The sequence below is a fragment of the Pristiophorus japonicus genome, chromosome 15 (assembly GCF_044704955.1).
Source record: "Pristiophorus japonicus isolate sPriJap1 chromosome 15, sPriJap1.hap1, whole genome shotgun sequence".
Lineage (NCBI taxonomy): Eukaryota > Metazoa > Chordata > Chondrichthyes > Pristiophoridae > Pristiophorus > Pristiophorus japonicus.
The window spans coordinates 55,899,060-55,919,234 of record NC_091991.1 but is presented as its reverse complement, the minus strand read 5'-3'; the positions used below and the strand labels follow the sequence as shown (position 1 = coordinate 55,919,234).

At 46.1% G+C, this 20,175-nt stretch overlaps 1 protein-coding gene across 1 annotated transcript; it reads left to right on the top strand.

The window, feature by feature from the left end:
- The first annotated feature begins 787 nt into the window (after positions 1-787).
- Positions 788-18,630, top strand: ndufb2 (NADH:ubiquinone oxidoreductase subunit B2). Its single transcript, XM_070900467.1, has 4 exons — positions 788-940; positions 11,703-11,847; positions 13,059-13,156; positions 18,533-18,630. Exons 1-3 carry the CDS (start codon positions 852-854, stop codon positions 13,131-13,133), a joined length of 309 nt encoding a protein of 102 aa, XP_070756568.1. The 5' UTR covers positions 788-851; the 3' UTR covers positions 13,134-13,156; positions 18,533-18,630.
- Positions 18,631-20,175: the final 1,545 nt, after the last annotated feature.

Genomic DNA, 20,175 nt, shown 5'->3' with positions numbered 1-20,175 from the left:
CAGGCAGCGGAAAGAGCGTGTCCCACCCACCCTTTCCCTCAACAACTATCTGTCCCACCTGTGACAGGGACTGTGGTTCTCATATTGGACTGTTCAGCCACCTAAGGACTCATTTTTAGAAGCAAGTCTTCCTCGATTCCGAGGGACTGACTATAATGATGAATTCAACAATTTCAGACCATAACCTCTGCCCCTATTTTTTTTCAGATAGCAGGTGATGATTGCCATTTACAGCTCTTCTAGATCCATATTTTGCTTCTTAACTTGTCTCATTACCAGCTCCTTTTAACTTGCATTACTACCCCTTTTTGTCTTTTAATCTCTGCTGCCCTCCACCCCATCATGTTGTCTTCCCCACTTTCCCTGTCTCTGTAGTTGCTTAAAATCTGTTCGATCTCTAACTTTTCCAGTTCTGACGAAAGGTCATCGACCTGAAACGTTAACTCTGTTTCTCTCTCCACAGATGCTGCGTGCCCTACTGAGTATTTCCAGCATTTTCTGTTTCTATCGCCAGGCACTGATGGTTTGATGAGGCAGTTCCCCGGGCCGCACCAACCGGCGGGTACCGGCACAGACCATCGGCACAGACAAGGGAAGCTGAATTCCTCCATTGAGCTCAGTGTCGAACCGCTTCTTTCACTAGTGCTGAGGGCGCACTGACAGAAGCGGACCTGCTGTTTAGGGTTTATTTTGGAGCTGATGTCCCTTCCTCTAGTAGACTCTACCCCCCGCGCGGGATGAATGCGGCGGCCGGTGTTAACCAATAGCGGGTGCTGTTACTAGCGGCTTGGCCAGTGAGAGAGGAGATTGTTGTGAGGTGAAGGAGGCTGCGCTTGGAGACAGCGGGCACCATGTCCCCGCTGAGGGCTTTCGGGGGCGCGCTACGGAGCGGGGCCCGGCTACTGCAGGCCCGGAGCCCGGGGAAGGCTCCCAAAAGGAGGTGAGTATTGGCGTTTTGTATCTGGGCCTGGTCATTGTAAAGGCTGCGGTTCAGAGAAAATCCTGTTGTGGCCGTGAGAGGAGGAAGGGTGAGGGGTGGAAGATTCTAGTAACACACCAATGTATGTTTTGGGCGGGGGGAGGAGGAGCGGAGGAGCGACAACCATTGGTTCTTCCAACCTTTGATCAGATTTCTTCCCCAATTCTAGAACTGATGCCCCTTGATCTCCCTTTATCAACGAATTAATCCAAGTCCTTTTTTAAAAAAAATCGTCTATTTGTTTGATTACCCCCGCTGTTTAACGTTCGAACATAAGAAAAGCAGGAATAGACCATTTGAGCCTACTCTGCTATTCAATTCCATGATGATCTTCGACCTCTACTCCACCTTCCTGTAATATCCCCATATCCCTGGATTCTCTTGGTATCCAAAAATCTCTCCACCTTGGCCTCAAATATACTCAGCACTTGAGCTTCCACAGCCCTCTGGGCTGGAGAATTCCAAAGACTTTGAATTCTTCGAGTGAAGAAATTTCTTCTCCTCTCAGCCCTAAATGGTTGAAACATAGAAAATTGGTGCAGGAATAGACCATTCGGCCCTTTGAGCCTGCACCACCATTCAATATGATCATGGCTAATCATTTTTGCAACTTTAGTACCTCATTTCTGCTTTCTCTCCATACCCCTTGATTCCTTTAGCCGTAAGGGCCACATCTAACTCCCTTTTGAATATATCTAACGAATTGGCCTTTCTATGATAGAGAACTTTCTATAATAGAGAATTCCACAGGTTCACAATTCTCTGAGTGAAGAAGTTTCTCCTCATCTCGGTCCTAAATGGCTTACCTCTTGCCCTTAGACTGTGACCCCTCGTTCTGGATTCCCCAACATCAGGAACATTCTTCCTGCATCTAACCTGTCCAATCCCATCAGAATTTTATGTTTCTATGCGATCCAGTGAATATAAGCCCAGTTGATCCAGTCTTTCTTCATAATGTCAGTCCTGCCATCCCGGCAATCAGTCTGGTGAACCTTCGCTGCACTCCCTCAATAGCAAAATGTCCTTCCTCCGATTAGGAGACCAAAATGTACACAATATTCAAGGTGTGGCCTCACCAAGGCTCTCTACAACTGCAGTAAGACCTCCCTGCTCCTATACTCAAATCCTCTCTATGAAGGCCAATATGCCATTTGCTGCCTTCACCGCCTGCTGTACCTGCATGCCAACCTTCAATGACTGATGGACCATGGCACCCAGGTCTCGTTGCACCTCCCATTTTCCCAATCTGTCACCATTCAGATAATAATCTGCCTTCCTGTTTTTGCCACCAAAGTGGATAACCTCACACTTATCCACATTATACTGCATCTGCCATGCATTTGCCCACTCACCTAACTGGTCCAAGTCACTCTGCAGCCTCTTGGCATCCTCCTCACAGCTCACACTGCCACCCAGCTTAGTGTCATCTGCAAACTTGGCGATATTACATTCAATTCCTTTGTCCAAATCATTAATGTATATTGTAAATAGCTGGGGTCCCATCAGCAAGCCGGGGCCATTGAAGGGAGCAGGGTACGGTCCCAGCCTGCAAGGCCATCAGCAGGCTGGGGCCATTGGAGGGAGCAGCGCGTGCTGCTGCAGGAGTACGATGGTTACGAAGCCAGGTCACTGATTGCAGTGCGGGCAGGCACAGCAGGAGGGGAAAAGGAGCGGCAAGAGTCCATAGAGGAAAGTGATCGGGGCCCAAGAGAGGTATGAATCTGGGGCTCAGAAGAGGCGAGGGCCCAGGGGCAGCACGGGCCAGCCCACACTGCGATATGTGTGTGCATTCGGTCTGTGCAGCAGAGCTGGTCTCCAGTTCGTCTTGGGTAATCCTTGCCACTGGACCAAGACCTAACTCTGTCAAGCCCGTGTGGTGGCTGGTGTGCAACGGCCACCCCACGTTAAAAAAAATCCACGCACAGGCATCCTCCACCCTTCAACATGTAGTTCTGGATCTGGAATATTAGGTCCTTCATTGAAACACCTGTGAACTCATCTCTTTTTGGCGTGGAAGTAAGTCATCCTCCTTTGATGATGATGGTCCCAGCACTGAACCTTGCGGTACCCCACTAGTCACTACCTGCCATTCTGAAAAGGACCCCGTTTATTCCGACTCTTTGCTTCCTGTCTGCCAACCAGTTCTCTATCCACGTCACCACATTACCCCCAATACCATGTGCTTTAACTTTGCACACTAATCTCTTGTGTGGGACCTTGTCAAAAGCCTTTTGAAAGTCCAAATACATCACATCTGTTATGTATGGAATAAAGAATCTGACCAGATACTGTGAGCTCAAAGTAAGGTGTGACCGTAGTCCTTTATTACCGGTCTCCAGAGTGCCTCGCCAGCCTGTGAGGCCTCCTTATGTACCGGTGCTCCGCAAGGATTGAGAGATCCCTTGGGACTCAAGGGGATGAGCCCTCTGGTGGTTAAACAAGGTATTTACAGGTTGCATATATAACAACAATTCTCTTTTCTCCACCCCCCCCCCCCCCCCCCAAAAAGTCAATTGTGTAACTAGTTACAATGTGAGTCGGGGCCTTCCTTTCCCTGGTTGATCAACTCGGTGCAAATGCTGGTTTTGTTGGGCCCTCGCTGGGCTGCTGGGCTGCCTGGCATGATGTTCCTGCTGGGTTGTTGCGGGTGATGGGTTCTGCTTTGTGGTCAACCTCTGGGTCGGTTGTCACTGGTGTGTGTGTTGGAGGGTCAAAAAAGGTAGAGTCTGTTGTGGGTTGCTCTGGATAGTCCGTGAATCTGAGTTTGGTTTGGTCCGGTCCAAGTGTTTCCTGTAAGTGAGTCCATTTGAAAGTTTGACCAGAAACACCCTACTCCCCTCTTTGGCCACGACAGTGCCGGGAAGCCACTTGGGACCTTGTCCATAGTTCAACACACATACAGGATCATTAATCTCGATTTCGCATGACACATTTACGTGATCATGATGTATATTCTGTTGAAGCCGCCTGCTCTCTACCTGTTCATGTAGATCAGGGTGGACTAACTAGAGCCTTGTCTTAAGTGCCCTTTTCATGAGTAGTTCAGCGGGGGGATCCCCAGTGAGCCGGTGGGGTCTTGTGCGGTAACTAAGCAGGACTTGGTATAGGTGAGTCTGCAGTGAGCCATCAGTTACCCTCTTCAAGCTCTGCTTGATTGTTTGTTTGTACTGCTCTGTCTGCCTGACCATTGGACGCTGGTTTAAAGGGACAGATGTGACATGTTTGATCCCATTGCGGGTCATGAACTCTTTGAACTCGGTACTGGTGAAGCATGGCCCATTGTCACTCACAAGGTCGTCAGGCAGGCCGTGCGTGGCAAACATGGCCCGCAGGCTTTCAATGGTGGCAGCGGATGCCGACATTATCTCACGTTCAGTCCATTTGGAGTACGCATCTACAACCACTGGGAACATGTTTCCAAATGAACCGGCCTGCATAGTCGACATGGACCCTAGACCGCGGTTTGGGGGGGCCAAGACCATAAACTTATTGGCGTCTCTCTGGGTGCATTGCTTAATTGTGAACATGTATTACATTTGTGCACGCAGGACTCTTAAGTCTGCATCGATACCGGGCCACCACACGAGGGATCTGGCTATCACTTTCATCATTACAATGCCTGGGTGGGTGCTATGGAGATCATTGATGAAAGTGTCCCTGCCCTTTTTTGGTACCACTACCCAATTACCCCATCGGAGGCAGTCTGCCTGTAAGGACATTTCATCTGTGCGCCACTGGTATGGCTTTATTTCTTCCTGCATTTCTAACAAGACGCTAGACCAACTCCCGTGGAGCACACTTTTTTTACTAGGGACAGTAAGGGGTCCTGGCTCATCCAGGTTAGAATCGGGTGGTAACAGGTGATTGCTCACTCTCGAATGCTTCCATTACCATAATTAAATCTGCGGGCTGTGCCATCTCCACCCCTGTGGTGGGCAATGGCAGCCTACTGGGATTATCGGCACAGTTTTCTGTGTCTGGCCTGTGGCGGATAGCGTAGTTGTGTTAAGTCCTAGTTCGGGTGGTCAGCTGCATTCGACAATAATCGAGTCAGATACCTTCAATCTTTACGTCTTTATTGAAGCAGCTTCGGACCTGTTACCAAACTGCCAGCACAGAGTCTACAGATTCCGGGGCAGGCAGGCAAAAGGTCTGCCTATCCTCACAGACGCATCCCTTTTATTCTTACAAACCGAAGGAGGTATAGCCTGCTTCATTAATCACAGTTGTTACTAGGGCTTCATGAATTGACAGTCTGTTTATCTTTAGAACACTTTATGCTTTTACGAGCGGAATAGCCCAGCTTAATCACACGAAGCAAATGTGTTCCTTATCAAGTCCTGGCCATAAACCCTTGTTCATCAGTGATGACTTTGTCCACTACTTTCTCACGGGAAACCAATTCTGTCTTTTCTTATTTTCTTATTGATTCGTAGAACCATTTTATTAATCCTTTCATGATTCTTCCACCTACATTCACAGTTGTATGCGGACAACATGAGCGCCCATCTCTGGATGCGGGCTGATGCATTCATATTTATCCCCTTTCAGAAAAGAGGGATATCAATGGCTTATGGTCGGTTTCCAATTCAAATTTGAGCCCAAACAGATATTGATGCATTTTCTTTACCCCATAAACACACGCGAACGCTTCTTTTTCGATCATGCCCTCACAGCCTTAGACAGACCTCTGGATGCATAAGCAACTGGTTGCAATTTCCCAGATTCATTAGCTTGTTGCAATACACACCCGACACCGTATGACGACACATCACATGCTCGTACCAAACGCTTACATGGATCATACAACACAAGCAATTTGTTTGAGCATAACAGTTTCCTAGCTTTTACAAAGGCATTTTCTTGGCTTTTACCCCATACCCATTTGTCTCCTTTACACAGTAAAGAATGCAGTGGTTCTAACAGTATGCTAAGACCCGGTACGAAGCTACCAAAGTAGTTTAGGAGTCCTAGAAACGACCGCAGCTCCATCACGTTCTGTGGTCTTGGTGCGTTCTTGATTGCCTCAGTCTTCGAATTGGTGGGCCTGATGCCATCTGCTGCGATTCTTCTCCCCAGGAACTCCACTTCAGGCGCCAGGAAAACACACTTTGAACGTTTTAACCTGAGCCCCACGTGATTAAGCCGACTAAGAACTTCCTCCAGGTTCTGCAGGTGCTCGACTGTGTCCTGACCTGTAACCAAGATGTCGTCCTGGAAGACCATAGTGCGCGGGACCGACTTCAGTAAGCTTTCCATGTTCCTCTGGAATATCGCCGCGGCTGATCGCATTTCAAACGGGCATCTGTTGTAAATGAAGAGACCTTTTGTGTGTGTTTTGATGCAGGTGAGGCTCTTCGATAATTCCTCCAGTTCCTGCATCATGTAGGCCGAGGTCAAATCCAGCTTCACGAACGTTTTTCCTCCGCCAGCGTCGCAAATAGGTGGTCTGCCTTTGGTAGTGGGTATTGATCCTGCAGGGAGAAACGATTGATAGTTACTTTGTAATCACCACAGATTCTGAAGGTGCCGTCTTCCTTGATGACGGGAACAATCGGACTGGCCCACTCGTTGAATTCGATCGGCGAAATGATGCCCTCTCATTGCAGCCGGTCCAGCTCGATCTCCGCCCTCTCTCATCATGTACGATACCGTTCTCGCCTTGTGATGGATGGGTCACGCCACCGGAATCGGGTGGATCTGCACTTTTGCTTCTTGGAACTTCCCGATGTCCGGTTCGAACAGCGAGGGGAACTTGTTTAGGACCTGGGCAAATGATGTGTCATCGACGGACGAGAGCGCTCGGACGTCGTCCCAGTTCCAGCGTATCTTTCCCAGCCAGCTCCTGCCGAACAGCGTGGGGCCATCGCCCGGTACCACCCAGAATGGTAAATTGTGCACCGCTCCACCGTAGGAGACCATTACAGTAGCACTACCGATTAAGGGAATCAGTTCCTTTGTGTACGTTCTCAGTTTAGTACGAATGGGAGTCTGCACTGGCCTTGAAGCCTTGCTGCACCACAATTTATCGAAAGTCTCATTATGGACTGGCTCGCGCCCATGTCCAGCTCCATTGACACCGGGAGTCCATTTAATTCAATCTTCAGCATTATCGGGGGACACTTTGTGGTAAATATGTGCACCCCATATACCTCTGCCTTCTCAGTCTGAGGCTCTGGTTTGACGTGATCCACCATGAATCTGTCCTCCTCTGCAACATGGTGGTTTGCAGGATGTGCAGCCTGCACATACACAGAAACATAGAAAATAGGTGCAGGAGTAGGCCATTCGGCCCTTCGAGCCTGCACTGCCATTCAATAAGATCATGGCTGATCATTCCTTCAGTACCCCTTTCCTGCTTTCTCTCCATACCCCTTGATCCCCTTAACCGTAAGGGCCATATCTAACTCCCTCTTGAATATATCCACTGAACTGGCATCAATAACTCTCTGCGGCAGGGAATTCCACAGGTTAACAACTCTCTTAGTGAAGAAGTTTCTCCTCATCTCAGTCCTAAATGGCATACATCTTATCTTAAGACTATGTCCCCTGGTTCTGGACTTCGTTGGAGGTGTCCCATTGTTCCACAGCCCTTGCAAACTTATCCTTTGAAGCGGCATGAATGGAAATGATGATCACCCCCGTAGCGCAAACAAGGTGTTAATGGCCTTGCATTCACCACCCTTGATGGTGTCCTCTGACACATCTGCGGATGTGCAGCTGCAGGCATGTGAGGCCTGCCCTGTACATTACAATTCAAAAACAACATTACTTTGTTCACAGTACTTGCAGCAGTACGCGTGTGCTGAGAAATATGTTTGGTATTGTCACTGGTGGTGATGAATGCTTGGGCTATCGTTATGGCTTTACTCGAGGCTGGGGTTCTACAGTCAAAAGTTTGTGAAGTATTACTTCATGGCCAATGCCAAGTACAAAGAAGTCCCTGAGCATGTGTTCCAAGTGTCCTTCAAATTCGCAATGTCCTGCAAGATGCCTTAGCTCGGCGACCTAGCTTGCCACTTCCTGGCCTTCAGACCTCTTGTACGTGTAGAACCTGTACCTCGCCATCAGAATGCTTTCCTTCGGGTTTAGATGCTCCCGGACCAGTGTGCACAAATCATCATACAACTTCTCTGTGGGTTTCGCTGAGCAAGCAGATTTTACATGAGGCCATACGTTGGTGCCCCGCAAATGGTGAGGAGGATCGTCCTTCGTTTGGCAGCGTTCGCTTCCCCTTCCGGCTTGTTGGCTACGAAGTGTTGGTCGAGTCGTTCCACGAAGGTTTCCCAATCATCTCCCTCCGAAAATGTCTCCAGGAAGCCCACGGTTCTCTGCATCGTTACGGCAGGGTTCGTCATCTGTATCTTGTCGCCAGTTGTTATGTATGGAATAAAGAATCTGACCAGATACTGTGAGCTCAAAGTAAGGTGTGACCATAATCCTTTATTACCGGTCTTCAGAGTGCCTCTCCAGCCTGTAAGGCTTCCTTATGTACTGGTGCTCCACGGGATTGTGGGATCCCTTGGGACTCCAGGGGATGAGCCCTCTGGTGGTTAAACAAGGTATTTACAGGTTTACATATATAACCACATCCACTGGTTCTCCCTTGTCCACTCTACTAGTTACATCCTCAAAAAATTCAAGAAGATTTGTCAAGCATGATTTCCCTTTCATAAATCCATGCTGACCTGGACTGATCCTGTCACTGCTTTCCAAATGTGCTGCTATTAAATCTTTAATAATTGATTCCAACATTTTCCCCTCTACTGATGTTGGGCTAACCGGTCCATAATTCCCTGTTTTCTCTCTCCCTCCTTTTTTAAAAAGTGGGGTTACATTAGCTTACCCTCCAATCCATAGGAACTGATCCAGAGTCTATAGAATGTTGGAAAATGACCACCAATGCATCCACTATTTCTAGGGCCACTTCTTTAAGTACTCTGGGATGCAGTCTATCAGGCTCTGGGGATTTATCGGCCTTCAATCCCATCAATTTCCCTAACATTTCCAGACTAATAAGGACTTCCTTCAGTTCCTCCTTCTCGCTAGACCCTCGGTCCCCTAGTATTTCCGGGAGGTTATGTGTGTCTGCCTTAGTGAAGATAGAATCAAAGTATTTGTTCAATTGGTCTGCCATTTCTTTGTTCCCCATTATAAATTCACCTGATTCTGATTGCAAGGGACCTACATTTGTCTTCACTAATCTTTTTCTCTTCACATATCTATAGAAGCTTTTGCAGTCAGTTTTTATGTTCCCTGCAAGCTTCCTCTCATACTCTATTTTACCCCTCCTAATTCAATCCTTTGTCCTCCTCTGCTGAATTCTAAATTTCTCCCAGTCCTCAGGTTTGCTGCTTTTTCTGGCCAATTTATATCCCTAATTTCCCTTGTTAGCCACGGGTTGAGCCATCTTCCCCGTTTTATTTTTACGCCAGACAGGGATGTACAATTGTTGAAGTTCATCCATGTGATCTTTAAATGTCTGCCATTGCCTATCCACTGTCAACCCTTTAAGTATCATTCATCAGTCTATCCTAGCCAATTCACATCTCATACCATCGAAGTTACCTTTCTTTAAGTTCAGGACTCTAGTCTCTGAATTAACTGTGTCACTCTCCATCTTAATGAAGAATTCTACCATATTATGGTCACTCACACAACAAGATTGCTAATTAATCCTGTTTGACCCCTTAATCATCCTCCGAGCATCTACTCTGTCAAGCACCTTAAGAATTTTATATTTTTCAATGAGATCACCTCTCATTCTTTAAACTTTATGGAATATGCCTAGTCTACTCAATCTCTCCCCATCCCGTCTAATGAACCTTTGTTGCATTCTCTCCAAGGCAAGTATATCCTTCAGTAAGGAGACCAGAACTGTACATAATACTGTAGGTGTGGTCTCACCAAGGCCCTGTACAACTGCAGTAAAGGCTAACATACCATTTGCTTTTCTAATTGCTGTACCTGCATGTTAACATTTTGTGATTCGTGTATAAAGACACCCAGGTCCCTCTGATTATCAACATTTCCCAGTCTCTCAACATTTAAAATATATTCTCCTTTTTAAGTTTTCCTAGTAAAGTGGATAACTTCACATTTCTCCACATTATATTCCATCTGCCATGTTCTTGCCCACTCACTTAACCTGTCTATATCCCCTTTCAGCCTCTTTGCATCTTCCTCACAACTTACTTTCTCACCGAGCTTTGTATTGTCAGTAAACTTGGATATTTGTTCCACAAATCTGTCACCCTCTTAATTTATTGCTTAAGTTTATTTTCCTTTCACACCTATAACCTTAAACTGTGTCCACCTTGTCATCAAATTATGTACCAGACACGAGAACTTCCCTGAATCCAAAGTCTCCATACTTGTGAAAATCACAACAAGCTCTTTGAAAATTACAGACACCTCCCCCATTTTTCTCCTTTCTAGAGAATAATGCCATAGAACAGATTAACTTTCCTTGTAGATCAACCCTTTTTGTTCAAGAATCAACATTGTCGTTGTCGTCATTATGAATCAACATTGTAGCTCTCCTTGGGACTCCAATAATTGTACATTTTTTCCTATGATATGAAGACCTAAACTGAACAGTATTCCAGGTGCAGCTTCAGCAAGGTCAGGTACAATTTGGGTCAAACCTCAGCAATATATCACTATTTTATTTACTTTCTTGACCCTACCTATGAATACTGAACAAATTGTTTGATTGACCTATCAACCAAGAACCCAGAACTCTCCTGCTGTTACCTCAAGCATGTAATCATTTAATGCTACTTCACATTCTTGCTGCCTCTATTTAATCTCTTGTGACTTTACATGTGTCTATTGAATTCCATCTGCCTATTGATCTAGCCTATCCAGGTCCTTTTGGGTTGTTACATCATTGGCCACTGCAACCAGTTTGGTGTCGGTTACAAACTTAGATACCAAGGGGCTAAATGGCCTACTTCTGTTCCTAGTTATAACACAATAAAACGAATGCCAATGCAAATGTTTTAAACCTGAAAACCGAAACTGCTGCGGACAGTGGTTCTGCCAGCTTCTGAAAAGACAAATGAACACTTTGGGTGTAGCTGCTTTTCCAGAACTGTCTCCAGTTAGAAGTACAGTGAAAAATGCTGTGTGGAATATTATTCCTAGACTATTGGAAATGACGACGTATGTGTGCTGGTGCTCAGGATGCAATTGTGTGGGTTGCAATAGTAAACTGAAATCCTAGAGTATCCCTTAAAGTTCAACTCTGATTGTCCAAACTTATCTTACTCCTGAGAATTTCTATGGGAGGTTGCAGACCGTACTGCAGGGAGTAGTGAGAGATATGCATTGATCCAACCATTCAGGAGAGCAGAGAAGCCTCTTACATATGCCTCTCATCATCTACTGTTGCTTTTCAAGTCTTCTCACCTTAAAAATTGACTCCAAAAAAAATTTGAAAAGGAGGAACATTATCTTTAAGAAGCTTTTTTTGCTCCCTGAATATCTGATCTGTGAGGTCCTCTCTTTTACTGCTCTGCAACCTCGATTATCTGCCAAAGAGATCGCCACCATTATGGTGGCTAATTCAGGTTCATCTGTAACTACCTTCTGTGGTTGAGGTTTTCTTCTTGACACTTTTACTTGTGTTTATCCTCTCCCTCAGGAGATTAATTAATTTGGTGTAAATCTATGACCATATTAATATTTAACATATGCATATCTTGCCCCCCTTTCCCAGAGCTGGTGGTGAGGTTCATATTGAGCCCCGATATCGACAGTATCCACAACTGACCAAGAATCAAGTAATACGAGCCGAGTTTCTCAGTGGTTTCATGTGGTTCTGGATTTTCTGGCACTTGTGGCATGACCCTGATGCAGTCTTTGTGAGTACTTCATGACCTCCAATGTTCTTCGTTACTGTAGTATCTTACGATTTTCACTTCACAGCTTAGGAGGGGATGAAGTATTGTTTGTCTTGCCTGACTCTTTAATATTCACCATCAAATTGCAAGTTGTTTTAGGGGTGGTTCTGTAAAAAGAATCCAATGTATTTAGACAGTTCAAGTACTTCAGTGTTGTTCCAGGCTGTGCTTCTTACAAAGGTGGCAGTGGTACAGTACCTCTAATTATAAATTTAAAGAAATTAAAAGCAAATTGAGCACATCTTGAGCTTCTGACCTGTTGAGTTGGAGATGGTAATGTGAAAGGGAAAACAACAATGCAGAAAAATGAGAGATGATACATTTTAGAAGGAAGAATGAGGAGAAACAATACATACTAAATTGAACAATTTTAAAGGGGATACAAGAGGAGAAATACCTGGGGGTGTTGGTGCACAAATCTTTGAAGGTGGCAGGACAGGTTAACAAAGCAGTTAATAAAGCATATGGGATCCTGGGCTTTATAAATAGATGCATAGAGTACAAAAGCCAGGAAGTTATGCTAAACCTATAGAAAACACTAGTATGGTCCCAGCTGGCAAAGTGTGTTCAATTCTGGGCACCACACTTTACGAAGGAGCGGTATCAAACATAATTTAACACTGAGCTACATAAGGAGGTATTGGGACCGATGACAAAGCTTGGTCAGAGAGCTAGGTTTTAAGGAGCGTCTTAAAGGAGAAGAGAGAGGCAGAGAGGTTTAAGGCTAGAGGTTAGGGCCTTGGCAGCTGAAGGCACGACCACCAATGGTGGAGCAATTAAAATCGGTCAGAATTGGAGGAGCGCAGAGATCGCAGAGGGTTGTAGGGCAGGAGGAGGTTACAGAGATAGTGAGGGGTGAGGCCTTTGGGGAGGATTTGAAAACAAGGTTGAGAATTTTTAAATAGAGGCATTGTCGGACCGGGAGATTTGTAGGTCAGTGCGCACAGGGGTGATGGGTGAACGGGACTTGGTACCAGTTAGGATGTGGGAGCAGATCTTTATTTCTCCATAAATCCAGCAGAATTAAGCAAACTGTAACAAAAATGTGTCCTTGGCTTTCCTTGATGTATTACTGATTTAAATGGAAGATTATGTTTAAGCACTCATTTTCTCTCTTTTCCTTCCACCCCACCCCACCCCATTTATTAACAACGAACATTTTGTTACAACAGGGTCATTTCCCTTATCCTGATCCCTCCAAATGGACTGATGAGGAGTTGGGCATCCCTCCAATTGATGAGGAATAACTTGAACTTGCTTTCCTGAAATGGTAAGTTTTACAGTATCTACTTCGAGTTGGCAAAGTACCTACTACCATTATTATTAAGACTGAGCAAACATGAGTTCTTGTTTATTTCTCCTTTCTTCCCTTGTGGCCCACAGTGCACTATTTCTGACCAAGAATGGCCAGTTGCTTCTGGACTATAAATACTGACTCCTTACTCGGAATTGTGCAGTAATGATGGGTTGTTTGCCTCGCTCACTGAAAGCTTCTTGGCTCCACACAGTGCTTTGTTCCCTCTCTTTCCCAATCACAAAAGTCAGACTAAATAATTAGGGGTAGAAATTCAGTTGTTTAGTGACAGAGGGGCGCTAAGGGGCCGCTAAACAATTACCGCCCAAGCGCCGCGCTAAGACAGCCTGCCGCGAACTTCACTAGTGGTTGAGAGGCTGCGCTCTAGCACCACCCACTTGGTGACGTCAAGAGTGTACAACATCCCCTTTGCGACACGTTTCTAAAGTTGACTGCTTTCGCCTGCCATAGCACCTGGCGCTACTTCCGACAGGGAAGCAGACGGTGCACAGAGGATCCCGGGGCGATATCGCAGGGAATGAAGAGGTAAATGTTGAGTGTCAAATTTTTAACAATTATTTTCCTCTTGCCTGTGGAAGGCTGTTGATAGCCTCCCTTCCATTTTTTTTTTTCAGGTTTCACATGGTCAACCTCGCCTCTTTAGGCGCTAGGATGCCAGTATCCTAGAGCCTCAACTTGAAGTGCTACCGCCCCGCGATGGGCCTTTAATGCCCTAAGAGGATCGTGCAACACTTCCCTTAGCGGTCCACTCCCCTCTTGGGGTGATACAACTGAATATCGTACTTTGAGGCAATAGACATCTCCTGGCGCTAAAGGTAGCGCCCTGGCAGCATCACTGCCTCAAAGTGGGCGATACCAATTTCTAGCCCTTGGTTTATCCCTGACTAGAGTAAACTGCATGCAAGAACCAGTGTCCGATAATAATGACCAGCATTGACACTTCCACATAGGACCATGTGTGCATCTTTGTCATGTCTAAGCCAAATCATGTTGTTTTGTTGTCATACTGCCTTCTACTCAATAGTTTGATCACTTTACTGCGTACGATAGCATAGCGGTTATGCTACTGGACTAGTAATCCAAATGCCTGAACTAATGATCCAGCGACATGAGTTAAAATCCCACCATGGCAGCTGGGGAATTTGAATTCAGTTAATGAAATAAATCTGGATAAATCTAATATCAGTAATGGTGACCATGAAACTACCAGAATCATTAATAACCCATCTGGTTCACTAATGTCTTTTAGGGAGGGAAATCTGCCGCCCTTACTCGGTCTGGCCTATATGTGACTCCAGACCCACAGCAATGTAACTCACTTTTAACTGCCCTCTGAAATGGCCTAACAAGCCACTCAGTTGTACCGAAGAACAGTGGTTCAAGAAGGTGGCTCACCGCCACTTTCTCAAGTGCAATAAATGCTGCCCCTGCCAGTGACTCCCACATCCCATGAACGAATAAATTTAAAAAAAACTTGCCTTCTCAATTTGATTTTCCTTCATGTAAATATAAACTTGGAGATTGGCCTTGTGTGTGTTATACTCCTAGGAGGTTGAGAGACTCATAAGTTACTATTGTATATTCTTTTAGTCTGATTTTTTGCTCTGACCCCATGGTAACTGCTGGGGTTTGGTTCCATGGAAGCCAGCAGTTCTCCAGTATCTCCCTCAAGTGACCATTCTTTGGGCTCAATTTTCCCCATGCCCGTTTTTTGAAGGCTCAAGTACGCCAAAAAAAAATCATCCAAGTTTCCCTGTTTGAATTCTTCATTTTGGCGCCGCATAGCCTGTCGTCTAGTTTTGGGGGTGAAGCCCAAGATCTGCGCCAAAAAGATCGGGTTGCCACAGTAACCAGGGACACAATGTCCCGGCGGGGAGAGTACTGAAAGAACGCCTCCAAAGATGATGTACGCATCGATTCAACCGTCCTCCAAAGCCATCCGCAGCCTGGAATCTTCCTCATCCTCCTCGTTCGCGTACGGGTGAGAGCCTCGTCCTTGTTCATTTTACTAACCGCCCCACCCACTCACCCACTTTCTGCATCTTGCTGCACCAGCCAAATTCAAGGGATCCATCTCTCCTGGGAGTCAAATGAACCATTTGGGGCGCAGGGAGGGTCCTGTATATATTATATAACAGTGTGTTACAGGGTATAACACTGCTGTGCATATTATATAACACACTGTTGCAGGGTATAACACTCCTGTATATATTAAATAACACACCAAGCATTACGTAAGAATTGGGAGCAGGAGAAGGCCATAAGGCACCTCGAGCCTGCTCCGCCATTCAATAAGATCATGGCTGATTATCGGGCTCAACTCCACTTTCTCGCCGAATCCCCACATCCCTTGATTCCCCTAGACTCAAATTCTATCTATCTCGGCCTTGAATATATTCAGACTCAGCCTCCACAGCTCTCTGAGGCAGAGAACTCCAAAGATTCACAACCCTCAGTGAAGAAATTCCTCCTCTTCTCAGTGTTAAAAGACCGATCCCTTACCCTAAGATCAGCCAGCGGAAACAACCTCCCGGCATCTACCCGGTCAATCCCCTTCAGAATCTTGTATGTTTCAATGAGATCACCTCTCATTCCTCTAAATGCCAGAGAGTTTAGGCCCATTCTACACAATCTCCTCATAAAACAGCTCTCTCATCCCAGGAATCAAAAGTGAACCTCCGCTGCACCATCTCCAAGGCAAGTATATCCTTTCTTTAGATAAGGAGACCAAAATTGCACGGTACTCTAGATGTGGTCTCACCAAGGCCCTGTTCAGTTGTAGCAGGACTTCCTTACTTTTATACTCCAATCCCCTTGCAATAAAGGACAACGTGCCATTTGCCTTCCATATTGTTTGCTGTAAGGCCGCCCCGACCTGTGTGATATCACCACCGCAGGTCGGCGCTATAAATAGAGCTGCAGTGCCGGGCCCTGGAACATCGTGGGCGAAGGTGCGGCGAACGAGGGTATGGGGCTCAGAAGAGCCGAGTACCCAGGGGCAGCACGGGCCAGCCCATACTTCGATATGTGTGCACACTAGGTCTGTGCAGCAGAACAGGTCTCCAGTCGTCCTGGTTAACCCTTGCCACTAGATAAAGGCCTAGCTCTGTCAAGCCCATGTGGTGGCGGGTGTGCAACGGTCACCACACGTTTTTAAAAAAAAAAATCCACGCACCGGCATCTTCCATCCCCTCAATTGGAGTTCAGGACTGGAACATCGGGTCCTTCATTGAAACATCTGTGAACTCTTGTGGAAGCAAGTCATCCTCGTTAGAGGGACTGCTTATGATGATGATGCAGGCTGGGGCTGGAAAGTGAAACATACAGCCAGCTCACAGCAACCGGCACAAGCACATTGAACATTGCAGCAACTTACCAAGCACATTAATAATTTAATGGAGGCAAGTTGCTGCAATGTTTAAAGTCGTCTCCTTCCCCTCACCCCCCACACCTATCCCTGGCCAAATGGCTTCCCAGGCCGAATGGCCTCCTCCCTCCCGGTCACCGCTCCGAACTATGCCCGAAAGGCTCCACCCACTCCCCCCTTTTTCTTACCTCTCCTGCTGCTGCTGCCGGGCATCTGCTGCGCTGATTTTCTTAACTCACCAGAAGGTTTTTCTGCAGAGGCCACATAAGCCGGCCTAATAAGAATTAGAGTAAATCGGAGCTGGCCAAACTTGCCTAAATGGCCAGAATTGGTGTGGGTGGCAGATAATGCCCCCCATGACTCAAAGGGCTCAAAATTGGCCAGCAGGAGTTCCGTTTTTTTTGGAGCAACTTGATTTTTTTTGGAGAATCTTAAAAATCCCCATTTTGCACATTCAATTTGCGCCAGTGTAAGTGAGCTGGTTCGGATTTTTTTTAGTTTCGCTTTTTTTCCAAAAGGGGGTGTTACCAGCCACCTACGTCCATTTAGGCCACTTTGAACAGCTAATAGTTGCTCCAGCATATGTGGTCACTTGTGGCTGCACAGAAAACCCTTGCGGAGAATTAAGAAATCAGCGCAGGTAGGTACATATGTGACCATTCGGCCAGAGATAGGGGCAGGAAGGGAAGCAGAGAGGACCTTGCAAAGCACTAAACAAAGCACAACATTCAAGAAGCATAAAAGCATTCAAGAAATAAAAAATAAAACTTAAGTCCTACCTTCCTATCAAAACTCGTCCCGGAAAGCAACGAGCCAGCCCGGTGGGGGGGAGGGATAGGTGAGGGACGACGGGGCGAGCACAGGCCACCGACATCCAAGCAGAAAATGACTTCTAACATAAACTGCCAACCTGCCAAAGGGAGACATGGAACCTCTACTTCCACTTGGTATTTCACTGATACTCTCTCTGACTGACTATTCCAGCGAATGTAATTCTAGCCCAGCGCACGTCGTGAGGCCACTTGGCCTGGGATAGGGGTGGGATGCATAGAGTCCCACGCTGCACCACACAGAGGCTGGGGGCAGGAGCTACTGCGCATGCGCGAAACCTCCAGTGCGCATGCAGAGAACTGCAGGCACTGTTTTTCATACAGGGTCCCAGCTCCGCCCCCTAATCGACAGGCCACAGAGTGGCCAGAATCCGGAGACATCTTTTCAGCCCACAAAGTTGGCGCATCTCTGGTGAGTGCGCTGAAAAAAACGGTTGGTCCAATTTTGAGTTAATCTGGCGCAGGTCTCCAGTCCTGGTTAACCCTTGCCACTGGATAAAAGCCTAACTCTGTCAAGCCCGTGTGGTGGCTGATGTGCGACGGTCACCACGTTTTTAAAAAAAAAATCCACGCACAGGCATCATCCACTCCCTCAATTGGAGTTCAGGACTGGAACATCAGGTCCTTCATTAAAACATCTGTGAACTCCTCCCTTTTGGTGTGGAAGTAAGTCATCCTCGTTTGAGGGACTGCCTAAGCTGATTGGGGAAACTTGTATTTTTTAAAACTTCGGCCAAAAAATGCGGCACCAATCACTGGGGAAAATTGAGCCCATTATGTCTGAACCAAGATGCCGTCTGCCAAAAGTCTATTTGTGGTGAGCACCATCACCAAGTTTGATCCTGTCCTCATTCAGCATCCAAATAAACACTTTCCAGCAGGGGTCAGTGAATAGTACTCTATGTTCAATTTCTTTCCTTCTTTTCATTCCAAGCCCCCCTCCAAGAAAAAGTGTAGCATGCCTACCCTTGCCTTGATTAATATCAGCTAACAGCCAGATCCAGGATCAAACCCTGAATCTGCATGCCTTGCCATTACCTGCTGAGCCATTAGGCAACAGAGTAGATTTATCTTGTAAATATTTGTACTTTAAAAAACTTGGATGTCTTAACAGTGTGTTTGTGTCTTCCACAGTGTTTTCTTTGTGGGCATTTCTGGGACGTTCATCTGACACTTGGAGAGACTACCTTGTAAATTAAATAATTGGAATAAATATATTACCTGGACAGTCACCTTTTGTGCTATTTCTTTCAGCTGGGCTTTTAGCTGTAACCTTGTACTGTACAAAGCAGTTCCGCATACAGTGCCAAAATTGGTAAATGCTTAAGTGTTTATTAACCTTTGGTCTGGTTGGGGGGGGGGGGGGGGGGGGGGTTGGAAAGTTGTTTAGCTGTCTCCCAGTGGTTTATTCTATACCTCTTATGACTGAAGAATAAGTATTAAGTCACTTAACCAGAACCATCAATTGGTAAACTAAGATGTCCAAATTTGAATGTGAAAATCAACTTTAAAAACAATCCCTTCAAGAGGCACTTTCATACAGAATTAACCTCACTTAAACTGACCTTCAGAAGCATACCCAATATTGCGCCTATCTGAATACAGTACCCACTGTTTAAAACGGGCAGTTGTTTATATTGGCCGAAAAGAGAACCATTTAGAAATTGCCCCGACCCAAAATCACAGCAGTGTTTGTGTGACGGGAAGAATTCTGGAATCAGAGGGGACGCACTAACGGGCACTTAATGGGCCCGGAGAAAGGGAAAGACAACCAATGGGAGGGATATGAAAAATGCAGATTAGAAAAAAAGACTGATTTATATAGCGCCTTTCACGACCACCGGATGTCTCAAAGCGCTTTACAGCCAATTAAGTACTTTGAGTGTAGTCACTGTTGTAATGTAGTAAATGTGGCAGCCAAATTGCGCACAAGCAAGTACCCACAAACAGCAATGTGATAAAAAAAAACAGATTATCTGGTTATGTTGATTGAGGGATAAATATTGGCCAGGACACTGGGGTAACTCCCCTGCTCTTCAAAATAGTGCCATGGGATCTTTTATGTCCACTTGAGAGAGCAGACAGAGCCTCAGTTTAACGTCTCATCCGAAAGACGGCACCTCCAACAGTGCAGCGCTCCCTCAGCACTGCACTGGAGTGTCGGCCTAGATTTTTTTTGTGCTCAAGTCCCTGGAGTGGGACTTGAATCCACAATCTTCTGAAAAGAGTCTTTGGTTAGTAGATTTATTCTTGACCACTTTACTTGCTCTTGGTGCTCCCAGAGCTGAAGATGGTCCTGGTCTTGCTGTCACGAGCCGTACTGTCGCCAGCTCTACAATCAGGGTAAGTACTCGAATACCAGGTGGGTGGGAGGTGCGGTCCAGACATGTTCGGAATTTGACCCTTATACCGGCCATCGCGTTCGCATGAACACACCTGCTTTAAGTGGTGGGGACTGTATTTCTAGTTCCAACAATAGCTTTCCTATGATCATAGACATTACAACTTCGTACCCTGATCTTGTACACTCTAGTAATTGGTCACGGTTAGTCAAAGTGACCTCATCAGTCTGGGCTTAATTGAAATCCAGATACAAGATGTAAATGTCCCAAACCTTTACTGCAATACAATTGCTAAAAATATTTTTACAGGATCGAGTACTCTCCAATGCATTAAGCTTTGCTGTTAATTCTGGTCAGCTAAAGCATGAGTTATATGCAAGTTACTGGAACAACCACTTGCCCTCCATTACATTTTCAATTAAAGGCTAAACTTCC

Bases quoted from the DNA above. Each gene is read 5' to 3' on its own strand.
- ndufb2 (XM_070900467.1), top strand. From the start codon at position 852: ATGTCCCCGCTGAGGGCTTTCGGGGGCGCGCTACGGAGCGGGGCCCGG. The intron at 941-11,702 runs GTGAGTATTGGC...CCCCTTTCCCAG, and splicing joins GGGAAGGCTCCCAAAAGGAG to AGCTGGTGGTGAGGTTCATA. The intron at 11,848-13,058 runs GTGAGTACTTCA...TTGTTACAACAG, and splicing joins ATGACCCTGATGCAGTCTTT to GGTCATTTCCCTTATCCTGA.